General features: G+C 61.2%; 2 protein-coding genes across 2 annotated transcripts; one reads left to right on the forward strand and one right to left on the reverse strand.

Annotated features, from left to right (window-relative positions):
* Positions 1 to 19: 19 nt before the first annotated feature.
* On the forward strand, positions 20 to 13,126 carry LOC113978218 (nuclear envelope pore membrane protein POM 121-like). Its single transcript, XM_027704981.1, has 13 exons — positions 20 to 114; positions 196 to 399; positions 858 to 1,022; positions 3,144 to 3,224; positions 3,511 to 3,682; positions 4,585 to 4,676; positions 5,453 to 5,523; positions 6,190 to 6,314; positions 6,710 to 6,812; positions 7,115 to 7,285; positions 7,612 to 9,354; positions 10,307 to 10,435; positions 10,764 to 13,126. Exons 1-13 carry the CDS (start codon positions 20 to 22, stop codon positions 10,856 to 10,858), a joined length of 3,246 nt encoding a protein of 1,081 aa, XP_027560782.1. The 3' UTR covers positions 10,859 to 13,126.
* Positions 13,127 to 13,332: 206 nt separating this feature from the next.
* NSUN5 (NOP2/Sun RNA methyltransferase family member 5) lies at positions 13,333 to 17,560 on the reverse strand. Its single transcript, XM_027704972.1, has 10 exons — positions 17,445 to 17,560; positions 17,200 to 17,322; positions 16,100 to 16,271; positions 15,912 to 16,020; positions 15,486 to 15,624; positions 14,990 to 15,105; positions 14,499 to 14,677; positions 14,214 to 14,418; positions 13,990 to 14,142; positions 13,333 to 13,809 (listed from the first exon to the last, which is right to left on the reverse strand). Exons 1-10 carry the CDS (start codon positions 17,535 to 17,537, stop codon positions 13,704 to 13,706), a joined length of 1,395 nt encoding a protein of 464 aa, XP_027560773.1. The 5' UTR covers positions 17,538 to 17,560; the 3' UTR covers positions 13,333 to 13,703.
* Between the last annotated feature and the right edge of the window lie 1,067 nt (positions 17,561 to 18,627).

Here is an 18,627-nt window from a genome sequence, read left to right on the forward strand (position 1 = left end):
GGCGGGCGCCTGGTGCGCCATGCGGCCCGGCCCGCCCGCGTCGCGCCCGCCCGCCAAAGCCGCCGCCAACGGCGGCCCGGCCGTGAGGGCCGCGCCGCGCCGAGCACAGCCCGGGTAAGGACGGGAGGGATGGGGGAAGCTGACAGGGGGAGCCCCGCCCCGCCCTCCACGCACTGACCGCGCTGTGTCCCGCAGGGCCCCGCGCTGCCCGCCGCAGCCCCCGCGCCGCCGGTACCCGCTACCGCAACCCCGCCTGGCCGCGCCGCTCGGCCTGACCACCGCCCGCTGGGAGGGCGGCTCGCCCCGCGCCGCGCCCTGGGCCCGCCGGGCCGGCCCGTTCCGCAGCCCCGTTACCGTGAGGATCGCACCGCCCGCCGCCAGTATCACCCGCGCCCCGGCGTGAGTTCCGGGGGACCGGGATACACCGGGGGGATCAGAGGAAGATTCCGGGACGCACCGGGGGATCACAGAGGGGGATTCCGGGACACACCGAGGAATCACAGAGGGGGTGGGGACACACTGCGAGGAGCCCGGTTATCAACCACGGAGGGGACCGGGACACACTGGAGGGAATCACAGGGGGTACTGCAGGGACACACCAGAGGAAACCCCCTTACAACCACAGGGATGCTGGACACATCGGGGGGAACCCCCTTATCAGCCACAGGGGATATCGAGACACACCGGGGGAAGCCACATTATCAGCCCTGGGAGTACCATCCCATCCTGAGTGCTGCCACATGGCTGGGAGGATGGTGTGATCTAAACCCCCAGGAGAGCCGTGTCCCCTTTTCCATGGGGGAATTCTGAGCAGTGATCCCAGCTAGCCTAACAGTGTGCTCTTCTCTGCCCCCCAGCCTGGAGCAGCTGGTCTCACCCTTGGCCTTCTCAGCCACCAGCAGCCCTGACCCGTGTGCCAAGGAGACTGTGCTGAGTGCCATCAGGGAGAGCAGGAAAAGGGCTGTGGAAGAGGAGGAGGAGGAGGAGCAGACCTTTGGGAACGATCAGGAGAGCAAGAGAAGGTAACAAGGGAGCAGTTCAGGTCACTGGTGGTGTGTTGGGAAGGTCACAGATGGGGCTCTCACTCCAGTGGTGACAAATGGGATGTGTCCCAGAGAGTGCTATGCATGGTGTGACCAGGATCTGGGCTGGAAGAGCACTGTGGTAAGGGAACTGCAGGGAGGAAGCACACCCCATCCATCACCTGGCCCTTGGGGCTGTGTCAGACAGTCCTCTGTGGCTCCTGTTGTCCTTGAGATCAAAGGGATGTGGTTTAGGTGTGGGTCCAGTGTGTTCCTCTGCCTGGCTGGGGTTGGGAGGGGCTGGGATGTGGTTTGGGAAGCTTGGCTGGGAAATGGTTTCTCTTCTCACCGGGATTTGCAGGCTGGGAAGGCGTGGTGGGAAGTGCTGGTGTCTGCTGTGGGCTCTGTCCTTCAGTCAGCCCCGGGCTCCCAAGAGAGATGGGATCCCCGGCTGGAAGGATCCCTCTTGGAAAGCTCCACACATTTCCCTCATGGACTGAGTGAGCAAAGGGAGGTGAAACATGAGGGTAAACAGGAGACACTGCTGCTTCTGTTAGTTGAGGTCAGCGACTTCCAGCCCTGAGCCTCAGGGAAGGAGGGTGCAGTGTCTTTGCCAGCGCCCTGGGAAGGACCAGGAGTAAATCCTGACTGCAAGGTCTGCTAGAGCCCAACAGCCCAGGCACAGCACTGCCTCACTGCTCTGCACTCATACAGTCATGGAATGGTTTGGGTTGGAAGGGACCTTAAAAACCATCTCATTCCAGTCCATGCCATGGGCAGAGACACTTTGCACTAGCCCAGGTTACTCCAACCTGGCGTTGGACACTTCCAGGAATGGGGCAGCCACAGCTTCTCTGGGTAACCTGTGCCAGGGCCTCCCCACCCTCACAGGGAAAAATTTCTTAAGTATAGCCAACCTAAATATCCCCTTTTTCAGTGTGAACCCATCACTCCTTGTCCTGTCACTACACTTCCTGCTGCAGAGTCTTTCTCCAGCTCTGCTGTAGGCCCCTTCAGATCCTGGAAGGCTACTGAGGTCTCCCTGGAACCTTCTCTTCTCCAGGCTGAGCAGCTCCAGCTTTCTCAGCCTGTTTCCATAGGGAAGTTGCTGCAGTCCCCCTACCAACTTTGTGGCCTTCTCTGGACTTGCTCCAACTTGCTTCATCCTTCCCAGTTGTGTCCACGGAGGCTGTTCCCTCTGTGCTGGGGCTGGTCTGGACAGGGAGCTGGGACACTGCAGAGGGTGGCTTGGGCAGTGCCCAGGCACATTGTCCTGGGGCTGGAGGTGATCCTGAGAGCACAGCAGGGCAAGGCAGGGCATGCCATCCTCCTCCAGCACTGAATTCCCATCTTTGGATGCTTGACTTGGTTTATCTGAGCCAAGCAGGACAACAACGGGATGGATGCACAGAGGGGATCAGCTCAGGGGTTTTCTTTATTCTGTTTTAATATGCCGATACGCAACTCTGCCACAAAAGCCAATTTTGAAGGCATTCCTCTCTGGGAAGCACAAGGAATGCTCGTAGGCAGAAAATTCCGGGACCTTGGAGGGCAGAAAGGAGCTGTGTCAGCTGGAGAGCACGGGGTGGCCTGTGCTGTGGGGTAGGCGTGCTCAGAGCTTGAGGAGAGCTGTCCTACACCTCAAACTCTGCTTCACAGCAGGCTTTGCTTTGGGACTTCCACACTTCAGATCCTCATGGAATCATTGTGGGAAGGGGGATTCGGCTTCTGACTCAAACAGTCCAGGGCATGGGTTCGGCAGAAGTTGGAGATGGGAGTTTCAGAGCTCAGATCAGTTCAGAGAGACTCAGCAGCTCATTTATGGAAGCATTTTGGCTTAGAATAATGGATTTGTGCAAAAGATTTTTATTTTCTTATGCCCAAACTGCTGTGCCCAGCAGGATGTTGGCATTTGGGATGAGAGTCAGTGAGGACAGGCCCGGGGCGAGAGAAAATCCGCAGGAGTCTGCAGATGTGGAAGAACTCTGTCCTGGGTATTGGGTCCCAGGAAAACAAGCAGGGTTTGAGCTCTCCCGGTGTTGAGGCTGCCTGGAAAGGGACCTCTCCCTAGGCTGGGAAAGGCTTCCATACTGCCTCAGGCTTCCACCTTCTCTCCCACAGGCGCCACGACAGCAGTGGAAGTGGGCAATCAGCCTTTGAGCCGCTGGTAGCCAACGGTGCCCCCGCCTCTCTCGTACCCAAGTAAGTGCCCACTGGGCCAAAAGCAACTTCTGGGATGGGGAGGGCAGGGGCAGCAAAAATCTGTGGGATCCGGAAAAGGGGCTTGGATTTTGCTTGCAGAGCCTGGCTTTGGGGGAGAGCAGGAGAGGCTGTCAGTCTGTCACCCTGTGACAGCAGGGCTGTGCTGCTGCTGAGGGTCATTCCCAAGCCTGTAAGGAGTGGGATTGCCTTCCTCCACCTGCCTGGCATGGAAAGGACCTTTGGGCAGAGCAGGGGAGCTCACCAAGCCTTCACACCCCTCCTGCAGGCCGGGCTCTCTGAAGAGGGGCCTTGTCTCTCACTGCCCCGACGACTGCTCCAACAAGAGGTCCCGCACGTCCTCCATGAGCTCCCTCAACAACACGTACTCCGGGGGCATCCCCAGCTCCATCCGCAACGCCATCACCAGCTCCTACAGCTCCACCCGGGGCCTGGCACAGGTACGGACACCTGGGCTGCACATTCCTCTGGGATCACCCGTGTAATCCCAGTGCTGGGTTCATGAAGAGCAGCGTGGCTGGCTGCCTGGATCTGGTTGGCTCAGCTCATGTCCCCGAGGGTCAGGTGGGCTGTGGGTCCAGCAGCAATGTTCCCTGTTTTCTGAGGAGTCCCAGGCTGAGCTGCCCTGCTGCTTTTGCACCAAACCAAGGATGAGGCTGTTTTGCTCTCCCTCCTCATCCCTGGCCAGTCTGCAAGGCTGGATAAATGCAGGTGAAAGGAAAAAAAAAAAAGGCTTTGCTGCGCTGACACCTTTTGAGCTGGAGTCAGCACTGTGGGAGCCATGTGTTCCCTCTCTGACCCAGGTCCCAGCTGCTGACTGATGCAGCACTGCTTGTATCCTGCTTGGGCTTGCAGATGTGCCAGGGACACTTAGCCATGGCCACTGGAGCTCTGTCTATGTGGGGAAAGGTTTGCTCCAAATAGTGGTAGGGAGAGGTTTGCTGGGGCTGGGGAGAGTCAGATCCTTGCATTGGGATCCTGCTCTGAACTCCTGGCAAGGAGGTGCTGGCTCCTGCCAGAGCAGCCCCACACACATGAGGGTGCCCAAGGCAGCTGGGTAGCCCCTGCCTGTCACACAAAGGCAAGAGCTGGCCCAGCAGTGTCCTGGCCCTGGATGCTGCTTGTTCCCCATGTGGGTTCAGCTTGGGGTGGCCAGACATTGAGCTCCCCAAAATGTGGAGGGAGAGTTAAGTGGTGGTGAAGCAGGAGGGGGCTGTGGAGTCATTGGGCTCATTGTCCAAATCCTGGGTGATGGGGTTCAGTGGGGATGAGCAGGGGGGAGAGGGCTCTGCTCCCTGCCAGCCCCACAGTGAGTTATTGCTGGTGTCTCTCTTTATTCCAGCTGTGGAAGAGAAGGGGTGTGAGCCTCTCTCCAATGTCCAGCCCAGCGTCCTCCCGTCCCCAGACCCCAGAGTGGCCTCTGAAGAAAGCCAGGTAACCAGCCTCTCACAGAGCCAGCTGGGAAGGGAGCTGTCGCCTTCCCAGCCATCCCAGTGCCCAAGTCCCACTTTCCACTGGAGCTGGGACAGTCCAGTCTCCTCTCCAAGACACGATGGTGGGTCATGCACTGGTGTGGAGACCTCCCTTGTTGTGTTGATTGGCCCCTCTGTCTCCTCGTGGCACTGCGGTGCCACCCCTGCCCTGCTCCCAGGCCGAGTTGGAGATATAAGGGCTCGGGTTGCTGCAGAGGTGATGGTGCCTTATGGCAGTGGTATGGCCTGGGTTGGTGGTTGCTGGAACACTGGGAAAAGACAGGCCCTGATTTTTGCCATCTCCTCAAAATCAAATCCCAGGGCTGTATTGTAGTGCCTGCCTTCGAGCACAGACTGTGTTCTCCTCTCTTCCAAATCAGAGGAGCCTGAGGTTGTGTCAGAACTAAAGTCAACACGATCACCTGGTGGACACAATCACCTGGTGACAGGCTGAGTCTAACTTTTGAGGGGTAGTGCTCCCATCCAGGACTCCCAGCTGCCCCCCAGGGCTGACCCATCCTGAGGAGGGGGTGCAGGCCCAGCCAAGCTGGGGCTGGAGCAGGAAGCAGCTCTTCTACCTGGAGCTGCACAAGGTTCTTGTCCTGAGGTCTGTTTGCAGGAGGCAAAGAAACACCAGGGGTGCTGGTGGGAATCCTCAGCGTGTTCAGTCTCGTCCTGCTCCCTGGGATGGGGCTGAGCCCAGGATTGATCCTAACTGGCTTTCTCCTGTTTGCACAGGGAAGAGGAGTCACATCGTTCCAACACTTCCACCCCAGTGAAGTCGGACAAGGAGCTGCAGACAGAGAAAGGTGAGTGTAGGTGGGCCCTGGCTCTGCACCTGGGTTGGATGGGCCACCAGGGTGAGCAAAATCAGGACAGGAGGTAGCTGAGGTAGCCAAGGCCTGCAGTGAGATTGGCTTGAGAGGTCACCTGGAAACCCAGAATGTGCTGCTCCCAAGGCAGTGCTACTTCAGCTGGCCTCAGGGACTGCCCTAGTGGGATTTCCAGGTGATTAGGGGGGTGCTGACAGTGTTGGGGTAGTAACAGGTGCCTAGGAGCTGGCTTGCAATGGGGAACTCCAGCTCCCAACCCAGCACAGGTTCAGGTGTCAGCCTTGGCCAAGACCTGCTGTGGTGTGAGTGGAGCTCTGATCGGATTCCAGGCTGAGCTTATTCCAGTGCTTCCTCAGCTAAAACGGAGAGGCAATCCTCTGTGCCTGTGGCAGGAGGACCCCATGGTATGGTGCAGGGACCATCCCTGGAGTTGGGAAGGGGTTGCTGACCCACAGAGCCCCAGCGGGCTCTTGTCCCAGACTCCCTGCTCTTCCAGCTGCTCTTCCAGGGCATCGCAGCAGCTGAAAGCCTTGCCCCTGGCTCTGCCCTCCAAGCTGGGCCATCCAGAGAGGGGTTGGGACAGCCCCATCAGTACAACCAAACACCTGCCCGGAGCTGGGCCTGACCCATCTCCTTCTGCAGTGGCGGAGTCGCCGGTGTGGAAGAAGCAGAACTCCCTGAGCCCGCCGTCGGCGCCGGGGAGCAGCGGGAAGCGCAAGCGGAAGATCCCATTGCTGTCGTCGCTCCGTGGGGACCAGCTGGTGCTGGTACGTCGCTGTCTCGCAGCCCCTCTGGCCCCGCTCTGGCAATAGAATGTGCTCACTGCAATTTCTGCAGGGCTGGGGGGACACTGACCTGCCTGCCCTCAGGAAGGAGGCCCCGTCCTTGGCCGAGTGGGAAGTGACGCTGTCCCCAGCCCCAGTGTCTGGTGGGCTGTGCGTGGTTGTGCTGCCTGCTGCCGGACCAGGTAATGCCTGGGGAAGGCCTGCCGTGCCCTCAGTGCCACGCCGGGGGTCCAGCAGAGTCGGGGACCGGAGCTCCGCGGTAGCTGCGGCAGGACCAGCTGCTTCACGGGGCTCGCCACGGCCAGTCGCCAGCACACCTTCCAAGAGGCTCTGCTTCCCTGGGAAGGAGCTAAGCTGCTGCTGCTCTCTCTTGGCAGCCCCCGCCGCCTCAGCTGGGCTACTCCATCACCTCGGAGGACCTGGATGCGGAGAAGAAGGCAATGCTGCAGTGGTTCAACAGTGTCTTGGAGGATAAGGCTGGTAAGGGCGGGCTGGGAATGCGGAGGGTGGTAGGAGCAAGCCCAGGTGTGGGCTGGTGGAGCAGTGGGGTGTCTGTAGCACAGGCTGGGAAAGCACCTGGGTTTGTCCTGCCTCAGTCTGGGGGTGCTCTTTGTGCCTTCGGAGTGAGAAGATCTCATACCCCAGTGTCCCCAGGGCGCTGTGTGAGGTTCCCCAGGGCTGTGGGGTGTTGGTGTCGTTTCCCTGCCTGCTGGAGAAGCTCTGCTAAGAGTTTGTCCTCCACAGCCGGTTGTGGATCCTGATTCCTTGCTCCTTCCCTGTAGATGCAGTCCCCAGCACCACTGCAGAGACGACGCCTGTGTCCAAGCCGCTGGTGTTCACCGTGACATCCTCAGGGCCTGCACCTGCCTCCGCAGCTCCTACATTGGCCAGCTCCTCACTCCTGGACAGCCTGAAGAAGATGCAGAGCAGCCAGGCTGCACCCACAGCACCAGGTGAGGAGGAGGAGGGTCAGCAGAGTGGGACCCCGGCAGAGCCGGGCGGTCACAGCGGGAGCTCCGCATTTCCTCTGTGTGAGGCAGGTGACAAACCCTCCTGTTCAAATGCTCCTTTGGCAGCAGAGCTGGCAGGCGGGTCTCAAAGGGGCACATTTGGGGACACCAAGGCCCTGGTCCTGCTGAGGGCTGTGGTAAGTGCGGAGGGCTGGGTGTGCTGGAGGCTGCTCCGGGAGGCTTTGCACCAGCAGGTGGGTGCCTGGCAGAAGGGCGGGCTGTCTGTAGGTGCCCCTCTATCCCTCAATAAGCTCTCTTCCCCTTTCCAGACACCACTGGAGCTGCAGCAGCATCCCAGCCACCTCCATCAGCTGCACAGCCACCTGCCCCTGCAGTGTCACTGGAGTCGAGCTCTCTGCCTGACACCTCTGCTGACACCAAGCCAGTGCCCGTGCTGAGCACACCTGCCCCCGCTGCCCTGGGGGTGCAGCCCCCGAACAGCCTGGCACCTTCTGCGTTCACTGAGCTGGGCCAGACCCCCAGCAAATCTCCCTCTCTCCCAAAGCCAAGCATCCTGTTTGGAATGCCTCCTGCCAGCCAACCAGCAGTGACTGTGACCACTGCTGTGCCCACCCCAGCCACTGCTGTGCCCACCCCGGCCACTGCTGTGCCCACTGCAGCCACTGCCGTGCCCACCACGGCCACTGCCATGCCCACCCCCATGTTCAAACCCATCTTCGGTGCTGTGCCGAAGAGTGAGAGCACAGCAGCCTGCACGGCTGTCACCTCCACCACAACCATCGTGTCTGCAAGCTCAGGCCCTTCCTCAACGTCCTCCACCACCACCACCATGTTCAAGCCCATCTTCGGCAGCGTCACCGCAGCTTCGTCTCCAGCGAAAGTCTCTCCTTTCGCCTTCAAACCAACGGCACAACCGGCCCCAGAGCGGCCCGGAGCCTCCTCGCCTACCCCGGTGTTCACAGGCCTTCCCAACATCATCTTCACCACTGCAGCTACGACTGCCACCACCCAGAGCTCCTCCACGGATGCCACCATTAAACCCGTCTTCAGCTTCGGACTGACCCCGGCCGCCTCCACGGGCCCCACCGCCAGCCCGGCTGTCACCGTCACCGCTGCCACCTCCACCAGCGTGGCACAGCCCTTCCTGTTCGGGGCTCCAGCCAGCTCCGCTCCCAGTACAGAAACCAACTTTGCCACCCCAGGGCCCGTGTTCCAGTTCGGGAAGCCAGCTCTGGCCATGGTCACTGCCACCACCACTGCCCCAGCAGGCCCTGCCTTTGGCCAGGCACCTTCAAGCTCCACAGCTGCTGCCACCACCACCGCGGGCTTTAGCATATTTGGGGGCACCACACTGACCTCCTCTGCCCCAGCCACCACAGCTCAAGCTCCGCTGACGTTCGGCTCCTCCGTTTCAGCTTTTGGCAACTCCTTCAGTGCCGGTGCAAAGCCGCCGCCGCCATACCCTGGCACCGGGAGCGCCTTCAGCGCCGGGGCTACCGACAGCCAGGCGTCTGCCAGCAAACCCGCTGCCGGCCCCATCAGCTTTGCCCCCCCGTTCAGTTTCGGAGCCCCCCCGGCACAGTCAGCGGCTCAGCCGGCGTTCGGCAGTGGTGCCCAGACAGCCTTTGGCACGACCAGCGCCCAGGGCTCCTTCGGCACCAGCAGCACCCAGGCAGCGTTCGGCGGCACCACCACCTCGGTGTTCTCCTTCGGGACGGCCACCTCCACCACATCCAGCTTCGGTGCCACCACCCAGACCACGAGCAGCAGTGCCGGCGGCGCCGTCTTTGGCACCACCCCATCTCCGTTCACCTTTGGGGCCACCACCCAGCTGGGCCCCTCGGCCGGCGCCTTTGGGATGAGCACACCGGGCCTCAGCAGCGGCTCCCCGGCCGTGGCCTTCAACTTTGGGGCTGGGCAGAGCGGGGCGGCCCCGGCGGCGGCGCCTTTCGGCTCCTCCCTGCAGCAGAGCACGCTGGGGGCACCAGGCCAGAGCACCCCCTTCGCCTTCACCATGACCAGCACCCCCAACAGCAAGCCTGCCTTCGGAGGTGAGTCAGCATGGACTGGTTTGGGTTGGAAGGGACCTTAAAGATCATGTTCCACTCCCCTGCTATGGCAGGGACACCTTCACTATCCCAGGTTGCTCCAAGCCCCATCCAACCTGGCCTTGGACACTTCCAGGGATGGGGCAGCCACAGCTTCTCTGGGCAACCTGTGCCAGGGCCTCCCCACCCTCACAGGCAAGAATTTTTTCAATATGTGTAACCTAAATGTCCCTTCTTTCACTTTGAACCCATTACTCCTTGTCCTGTCACAGCAGGCCATGTTGGGGGTTTGGAGTTGGGCAGCAGCATTCCTGATGGACCTTGCCAAGCTCCTGGGCTCCACAGCCCTGGAGAGGCCGGTGCTCCTGCTGTGCAGAGCCTCTCTGTGCAAAGGGAAGGCACTTCCAATCCTCCCTGTCCAGGGCCTCAGCCCTCAGTGGTGGAGGGGAATTCTTAAACTCTCCTTGGCCCTTCTGAAGGCACCAGCTCCCTGGCTCTACACCCAGCCAGGTGTCCTGCAGGAGCCAAGGTTGTGCCAGTCCCTAACAGCCACCTGGAGCTCCTTGGCAGGCAGAGAAGCTGCCAGCCAGTGACTGCCATCTCTTTGTCCTCACTTTCAGGGTTTCCCTAACATTTCACACCCTCACTGGGCCATCCCAGCTACCACAGAACTAAAACCCACACACTGAGCAACTGCTCGATGTAGAAAGACAGAGACCTTTGTTCTTCCCTGGCAAATCCTTCTGTGCAACCCCGCTGCCAGGAGAGCCCAGGGATTGCCAGGAGAGCCCAGAGAGTGTAACTTTGGCATTAAAAGGGCTTTTTGGGAGCAGAGGCTAGGAGCTTCAGCCCCTGCAGAGTCCTGTGTCCTGTGGGTGCCACTGGCTCCCAAAGGCTCTTCTTCCTTTACCAACCCCGGCTCACAATGACCTGTTGCTGATTCTGTGATTTGCAGGAGCTCCTGCGCCCACCTTTGGCCAGAGCACTCCCGTCCCAGGAGCTGTGGGCAGTGGAAGCAGCAGCCTTTCCTTCAGGACACCCAGCACTCCTGCCTCAGGCTTTGGAGGAGTCGGCTCATCCTTTGGTAAGGAGTGAGATGGTGCTCCAGCCTTGGGGAGCTCATGGGTCATGGTGTCTCCTTGGGCTGGGGACAGTGGTAGGGCCAGATGTGTTCTGGGAGCTGGCTCAGGTGGTACATGCTGGGCTCGGGGGACACCAAACCTTCTGTTACTCCCAGGGTGGGCATCACACTGTTTCCAAGGGTGGGCATCACATTATTCCCAGGGTGGGCATCACACTGTTTCCCAGGGTGGGCATCACACTGTTCCCTTGTCGGGCATCACACTGTTCCCTGGGTGGGCATCACGCTGCCCCCAAGGCTGCAGGGCCCTGAGCCACCTTTCTGCTTCCAGGTTCGTCCACCCCCACCTTCTCCATCGGGGCAGGATCCAAGACGGGCGCTCGCCAGCGGCTGCAGGCACGGAGGCAGCACACCCGCAAAAAGTGACCCCGGTGCTGCTGGGCCCCTCTGGCCCACGTGTGGGGGGCTCCAGGCTGGAGCTGTCCCCGTGGTGGGACCAGGCCCCATCCCTGCCACCCACTGGAGCCTGTGCCAGGTGGCTGGGATGGGATAAACCAAACTCTTGTTACTTGAACAGTTCAGAGCCAAGGCTGGACGACCCTCTGTACATATCCACAACGTCCCTTCCCTCACTTTATTTTGCCATGTTTAATGACGTGTAAATTTTTCCCCATTTGCTTCTTCCAGCTGTTCCTGTGCCCCCCCCAGCCCTCAGCCAGCCCTGGGGCTGTGTCCCACTCAGAGCCCCACTGGGGCCATGCTGCAGTTCCAGGCTGCCCAGGGACCCCGTCTTCACCAGGTCCCGAAGTCTTTCCCACTGTCATCCCGTGGCCTGGTGAACATGGTCCCATCCCTGCCGCCGGGGTTGGTGCCAGCCTGGTGCTGCCCCGGTGCCGTGGATGACCAGCATGGCTGCAGCTGAGTGACCTAATTTGTCACCTCCAGCCAAGGACACGCCGTACCTCTGGGCCTGTGCTGGAGGCACGGGGTGAGGATGGGGATCCCCCCACCCCTCTCCCATCCCCGCTGCTCCGTGGGGCTGTGGGCTGCCCCCACCCCGCTCCCCCTGGTCTGCTTTATCCGTGCTCCCGTTGTGCGCTCACTGAATCGAGTTTGGAGGAAGAGCTGAACCGTGTGTGTGGCGGCATGTTGGTTATGCCGGATTTGCTGTTTGGAGTTTCTTTTTTGGGGGGCACCGGTCCCTGGGGGGGGACGTGCCCCAGCTAATTGGGTGTTGACAGTAGCATCACTGCGTGGCTGCTCGTGCTGGGGAGTTGTCCCTTCCATGTCGTGACTGAAAGGCAGCTGGGCCGGGGGGGGTTCCAACTCCGGCAGTCTCTCCCCTCCCTTCCCCTCTCTCCTGGTGCCCCCTCCCCACTTGGGAGGGGGAGATGTGGAGCTGCTCCCAGGATTCCAGAGCGGAAGGGTTCTCCTCACCCCTCCCAAGTCCAAAGTGCTTTTCATTTTTAGCTCATCCCCCTCCCTTTGGGTTTTACCAGCTCTGAGGAGCTGCAATGCTGCCTCCCCTGTCCCCATCCAGCCAGGAGCAGGGATCCCACCCTTCCCTGCCTGGGAGCTTCATGGGAAGAAACTGCTGGAGCTGGGGGTCACCCAAGAGCCACCTCCTGCCTTGCCCAGGGCAAGGGATGGGCACCCCATTCCCAGGAGTGCTCTGCTGCCAGGTTTTTACTCTCCGAGCCGTGTGAGTGTGTGTGTCTGCTGAGGTCTAAATTAAAAAAAAAAAAAGCAAGAAAAAAAAGACAAAAAAAAATTGCAAATATTTAAACGTTTTTTAACAAAATAAAAATTTATTTTTATATTTAAGCTAAATTGCCTTCAAATTCCTTCAAGCTTGGTTCAGTGAGGTTGCCAGCTGTTAGTGCTTAGCTGTTCCCACCCCGGCAGTGCCCGCCGAGATGTGCTGTGCTGGGAAAGGCAGCTGCATCCCGTGGGCTCTGCTGTGCTCCCCCTGCTGTACATCATCCCCTTCCTTTTAAATGTGATGTATGTGGATGTGACTAAACCTTTTTTTTTTCTCTTTTTTTTAATTATTTCTCTGAGGGTGAGGAGCAGGAGCTCTCATGTTACGGTGCTGTGTGCCAGGGACAAGGTGTCTCTCCCAGCAGGAAGGGCAGGTGACAGGCTCTGTGTGGCACAGAGGGGACACAAAGGACCTGCAGGTGCTGGTGGGGGTGGTTCTGGCCACCCCTCACCAGCATAGCTGAGGGTGCAGTGGGCTGAGAGCAGCCAGGCTGAGAAAACATATCCTTGGAGTTTAAGGAAGTGGGTGGGATAGGATTAGTGCCCACCAAGACTGACCCTGGGTATCCCTCCCTCTGCCCCAGGCAGGGTGGTGGGCCAGGAGAGCGCCCACTCCCTGTCCTCAGAGGTGCCAAAGTTTGGCCAGGTCTGCTCCAGCAAGACCTGTGTGCCAGAGGGAGATGGGAATGAGCAGGGACAAGGTGAGGGCACCCTTTAGTCCCACACACCCAACCCTGTGAGGTGCCAGGCTGTCCCTTCCCTGCCACACAGCCCCTGCCGGGAGAGCCCCCTGTGCCTGGGGGGAGGCTGGGTTTTAACTGACTGAAGACTTGGATCATTCCTGGTGTGGCTGATGAGGATTTTAGTGTGAATGTGCAATTTTTGTTTCCTTGCTTCTTATGTCCCTGGTTTAAAATAAAACGACTGTGTTCACACGTGTGTGATTCCTGGGGCTGGGCAGGGACATGTGGGGCTGGTGGGGTTCAGGTGTCACTTCCAGCACACTCTGGCTCATGTGTCCTTGCTCCCCCTGGTCAAAGGCAGGTGCAGGGACAGGATTATTATTATTATTAATTCACTTCCCCCCCCCCTACTTTGCCTCTACTATGAGCAGGGCAGGACTGCACAAACAAGCTGGAAATGACACTAGAGAAACTTTATTCTGCTTCATTTCTACAGTTAAAGGCTTTTTTGAAGCTCCACATCAGGCTGGGGTCAGGACTTTTTTTGGGGGGGGGAACATGATAAAACAACCCCTTTCATCGAGCTGCAGCACCCCAGCCCTGCAGGGTGCAGAGTGGGGGTTGCCTTGGGGGCAAACCTGAGGGGGGTTGGCCTGGGTGACCAGTTCCCCCTTCCTGGCACCGGGGTGACCCCAGGGCTGGCACTCAGTGCAGGGGTTACAGACTTCCCACTGCAGCTGCAGTGGGCACAAACCCTGACTTGTGCCCAGGCAGTAGGAGTGTTCCCTGCAGCCCCAGCTGGGCAGGGGGCAGTCCAAAAAATTGTTTCACTCTTTCACCCGCTGCTTTTTCCTTTTCCTCTTCCTGGGAGCTGCTCCTGGCTCCTTTTCCTCTCTGGGCTGTGGCTTCTCCTCAGCTGCCACAGGCAGGGAGCTGCAGACAAGAGCAAACATCCTGAGCCAACCCACCAGTGCCCCAGCTCCTGCTCCTGCTCCTGCACCCACCCAGACCCCTCTGCCTCTCCTCACACCCTCCCCTGGGTGCCCAGCAACCCTGGCTTTGGCTGTGGTGCCCCCCAGAAGTAGCTGGAGCCCCTCAGTGCCCTCCTCTCACCTGGGGGCATCAGCCCCTTCCTTGCACCGCTCCAGCACAGCCACAAAGAAGCCCTGGGTGAGAGTCTCTGCCGGGGACGCTCGGAGGCAGCTCTCAGCTCCAGGGAAGGCAGCGAGTCCTCGGCAGGGCCAGGATGGGAAGGCAGTCACCAGCCTGTGGATTGGGATGAGGGTCAGCACCAAACCCTGCCCTACAGCCCCCTGAGCCCCCCCAGGCAGACCCACCTGAAGGCTGAGCCCCGCTCCTGCAGCACAGCCTGCACCACGTCCTCGTTCTCCTCGCGGTGCAGGGAGCAGGTGGAGTAGACCAGGCGCCGGAGGGCCGGGAAGCTCAGGGCATGGCCCAGGACCCGCCGCTGGAACCCAGCCAGAGCCTGCAGCCGCTCGGCACTCGGGGCCACCTCCTCCCCTGGCCCTCGGGTCACCATCCCTCCAGGACAGGAGCTGTCACTGGGGGCCTGCACACCCCCAGCTCGGCTCCCCCGGAGCAGCCAGAGCCCCCTGTGTTACCTGAGCCGCTGCAGGACGGGTCGAGCAGGATATGGGTCACCCTGCTGTACTTGGGGTCTCCAGGGTCCACAGCCAGGAAGTCCTGCTGGGCCAGCTGGCAGCCGGTGACCCCTGCCCGTGCCAGCAGCGTGTTCATGGTGGCCACACGCTTGGGGTCCACGTCAAAGGCAAAGATCTGGCTGAAGGCAGAGCACAGTGCCCAAGACAGGCATGAACATCCCACCCGGCCCCAGGAACCTCCAAACACCAGGCAGGCACAGCCTGGGAGCTGCCCCCACCCCGCAGGGTGCATGGTCGGGGGCTGGGAGTGAACCCTACGTGACTTCACGTCCTCTCAGGTGCTTCCAGTGGCCCAGCGCTGTCAGAGCCACCAGCTCACCTGAGTTTTTGACAGGCTGCAGCTCTGCCATCTTCTCGTGCTCTCTATGAGCTTGAGGGGACCACAGCCACCTTTCCCCCTCCCTCCACCCCTCCTACAAACCTGCCCTCACCCCTTATTCTTCAGGATGGCAGCCAGGTGGCTGGTTTTGTTCCCAGGGGCAGCACAGGCATCGATGACGTGGGAACCAGCAGTAGGGCTGAGGAGGAAGGCAGGGAGGCAACTGGCCTGCAAGAGGGACAAGCCTGTGAGAGGGGTGGGCAGCAGCACCCCAATCCCTCCTCAGGCCACAGCTGGCACTGTGTGGTCACAGGGACCACAGCGACACAGGGCCAAGGCCACCACAACCCTCCACTGGAAGCTTTGCCCAGTCCACAGCCCCGTGCTCCTCCCAGCTGCTGGTCCCCAGCTCCCATGGAGGGTTTTATAGCCCAGGAATTCATCCCAAACCTACAGGCTATGGAAGCAGCCCCAGGGAAGGCTGCATCCACAGTTTCTGCTTAGACCTAAGTGCTGCAGCAAAGCCCAGGCGTCGTGGAAGGAGCTGACCCTCCAGCCCATCAACAGTTTTCCCATCTCTGCAGTCTCCTGTTCCCCAGTTCCCCCACCTTGTCCTGCAGAATGATGTGTCCTGAAGTATACAGCAGGTTGTCATGGAGGTCTGTCTGCAGAGGGAAAACCAGCAGCTCTGGGAGATGAGGATCCAACAAGAACTTCTTTCCGGAGAGGGCCTTCAGCTCCTCCAAGCTGCCCATGAAACACAGGGAGGATGAATACACACAGTCCTGGCTCACTGTGGCCATGGCAGAGCCCTCCAGAGCCCAGGCTGAGAATCCCTCTCATCCCACAGTTCCTCCCCAGCTCCAGGCAGCACCCAGAGAGGCAGAAACTAAGAGTGTGGGGTGATGGAAACCTCAACCCAGCCACCCTGAGCACCAAGACCAGCAACCCTTCAACCCACCAGACCTCATCCCAAGCCCCTGCTGCTTTGCTGACACCCCAGGTAAGGTGGAACAGCAGGAAGAAACCCTCACCTGGCTGCCTTGCCCAGGTAGGAGTATCCCTGGCGCTTGAAGAAGTCGATCACATCGTCCACACAAGTCTTCAGGGTGTTGACCCGGACGTAGCGCGGGACCTGGGAGGCTGTGAGGGCCAGGCGGGTCAGACACAGCCCCCCACAGCTCCCAGTACATGGTGCCCACCCAGCCCTGGGCCTGCTCACCTGCGGGACTCGCCTGCTCCGGGGCCAGCAGGTCCTCGTTGCGGCTCACCTTGTGCCGCACCTTCAGCCGGGCCAGCTCGGCCTCCAGCCGCGCCCGGTGCCGCCGGGCCAGGGCCTTCCAGCGGCCCCCGCACTTGAGCCCTTTGCCGAAGAGCAGGTCGTACACCAGCACCTGCGGGGAGAGCACGGGGTGAGCCGGGACACCACGGCCCCAGGGACACCACAGCCCCAAGGACATCCCAGCTCCAGGACACCACAGCCCCAGGGACCGTGTGGCTCCAGAGACCCCATGGCTCCAGGGACACCCTGGCTCTGGTACATCCCGGCTCCGGTACATCCCGGCTCCAGGACATCCCGGCCCTGGGACCCCTCGCGTTGGAGACATCCCAGCCCTGGGACGCCACGGGTTTGGGACATCCCAGCCTGTGGACCCCACAGGTTCGGGACATCCCAGCCCCGGGACACCACAGCCCCAGGGACCGTGTGGCTCCAGGGACCCCATGGCTCCAGGGACATCCTGGCTCTGGTACATCCCGGCTCCACGACATCCCAGCCCTGGGACCCCTCAGGTTGGAGACATCCCAGCCCCGGGACCCTATGGGTTTGGGACATCCCAGCCCAGGGACCCTTCAGGTTGGAGACATCCCAGCCCCGGGACCCCACGGGTTCGGGACATCCCAGCCCGTGGACCCCACGGGTTCGGGACATCCCGGCTGCAGGACCCGTCGGGTTCGGGACATCCCAGCCCCGGGACACCACAGCCCCAGGGACCACGTGGCTCCAAGGGACGCAACGGCTCTAGGGACATCCTGGCTCTGGTACATCCCGGCTCCAGGACATCCCGGCCCCGGGACCCCTGCCGTTGGAGACATCCAGGGCCCGGGACCCCACGGGTTCAGGACATCCCGGTCCCGGGACACCACAGCCCCAGGGACCGCGTGGCTCCAGGTATATCCTGGCTCTGGTACATCCTGGCTCCAGGACATCCCAGCCCCGGGACCCCTCGCGTTGGAGACATCACAGCCCCGGGACCCCACGGGTTCGGGACATCCCAGCCCCGGGATCCCACGGCTCCTGGGACACCCCCGCCCCCGCCGTACCTTAGCCAGCTGCGGGGGCAGCTTCTTCTCGGCCTGCAGCAGCGCGGCTCCATCCAGCAGCTTCTCCAGCACCGGCGCGTAGCGGAGGGTCTCGGACACCAGCGCGTACAGCTGCCGGACGTGCTGCGGGGGGGGCGGGCAGGGCTCAGCACCCGCCCCACACCCCGGGGCTCCCCCACACCCCCGGGTCCGACTCCCCCCACCCCACTTCCCGGGTCTCCCCGTCCCTCCATCCTTGGGCGCACCGGGAAGCCGCTGTTGTACACGAGGCTCTTGAGGCCGCCCTGGCCGCGCTCCAGCCCCTCCAGCACCGCGGCGGCCGCGCTGTACAGCGCCATGTGCGCCCGCCGATCCTCCTTGCCCCGAGGGGGCGAACGCGGCTGCCGGGATCCGGCTCCGCCTCCGCGCCGGGGGAAGCGTCCGCTTCCCCCGGCGCGGAGGCGGAACCGGATCCCGGTCACCCTGGTCCCCCCGGTGATCCCAGCAGCCCTGGCCGCTTTGGGTGGTGTTCATCCTGAAGTCAAACCAAAAGGATGCCCAGGCCCTGGAAAGAGGGGAAAACACACAGTTCCCCAGCCCGGCTCTCAGCCCTGAGCAGGTGGACAAGGCACTGTCCTCCCACCAGGACTGACCTGCTGCCTGCACGCAGCTCTCTGCAGCTGCTTTTTGGGCTCCCATTTCCCCCCCTCTAGCAACCCCTGCCACCCTGCAGAGCACCACAGCTGCCCGCTCAGCTCCGCTGTGCTCTGTCCCTCAGTGACCCCACGTCAGCCAGCAATCAGCCCACCCAGCTCAAAATTTCTTTATTGGGAAGGATGTGCCACAAAGACCCCGGACGCTCATGGCTCACACTTTTCAGGCAGACAAGCCTTTTTCCATAGGGAGATCCTTGCAGGCCAACCATGTTTAAGGTGTTTGGGACAGCCTGGCAGGCTGGGAATGGGGATTGCTGAGGGCAAGGCTGGTGTTTTATGCTCTTAGTGGAGAGGGGAAGGACCTTACTGTGCTGCTGGAGCTTGTTCTGCAGCACCACGGTTTCCATGAGAGGACAACCCTGCGCACAGCCTCGGCTGAGACAGGCTGAGAGCTGGGACTGCTCAGCTTGGAGAAGGGAAGGTTGTGTGGAGACCTCACAGCCCATTCCATGATCTGAAGGGGCCTGCAAGGAAGCTGGAGAGGGACTCTGCGTAAGGAACTGTAGTGACAGGACAAGGAGTGGTGGGGCAGGGAATTGGCCGTTTCCCCAGGGAAAGGAGAGACTGCGTCCTGAGCTGGGCTGCAGGACATAGGAGTTTGGTGAGCCGAGGGAAGCTCAGGGGTCAGACTGGGACCCACCAGGCACCCCAGGACCCCAAAAAGGAGGACCAGCCTCGGGTGCTCCCTCTGCTCACACAGAAACACCCCCTGGAGACCCCACCACTCACGTGC

This window comes from Neopelma chrysocephalum, unplaced genomic scaffold, assembly GCF_003984885.1.
Source record: "Neopelma chrysocephalum unplaced genomic scaffold, ASM398488v2 Primary Assembly neopelma1_299, whole genome shotgun sequence".
Lineage (NCBI taxonomy): Eukaryota > Metazoa > Chordata > Aves > Passeriformes > Pipridae > Neopelma > Neopelma chrysocephalum.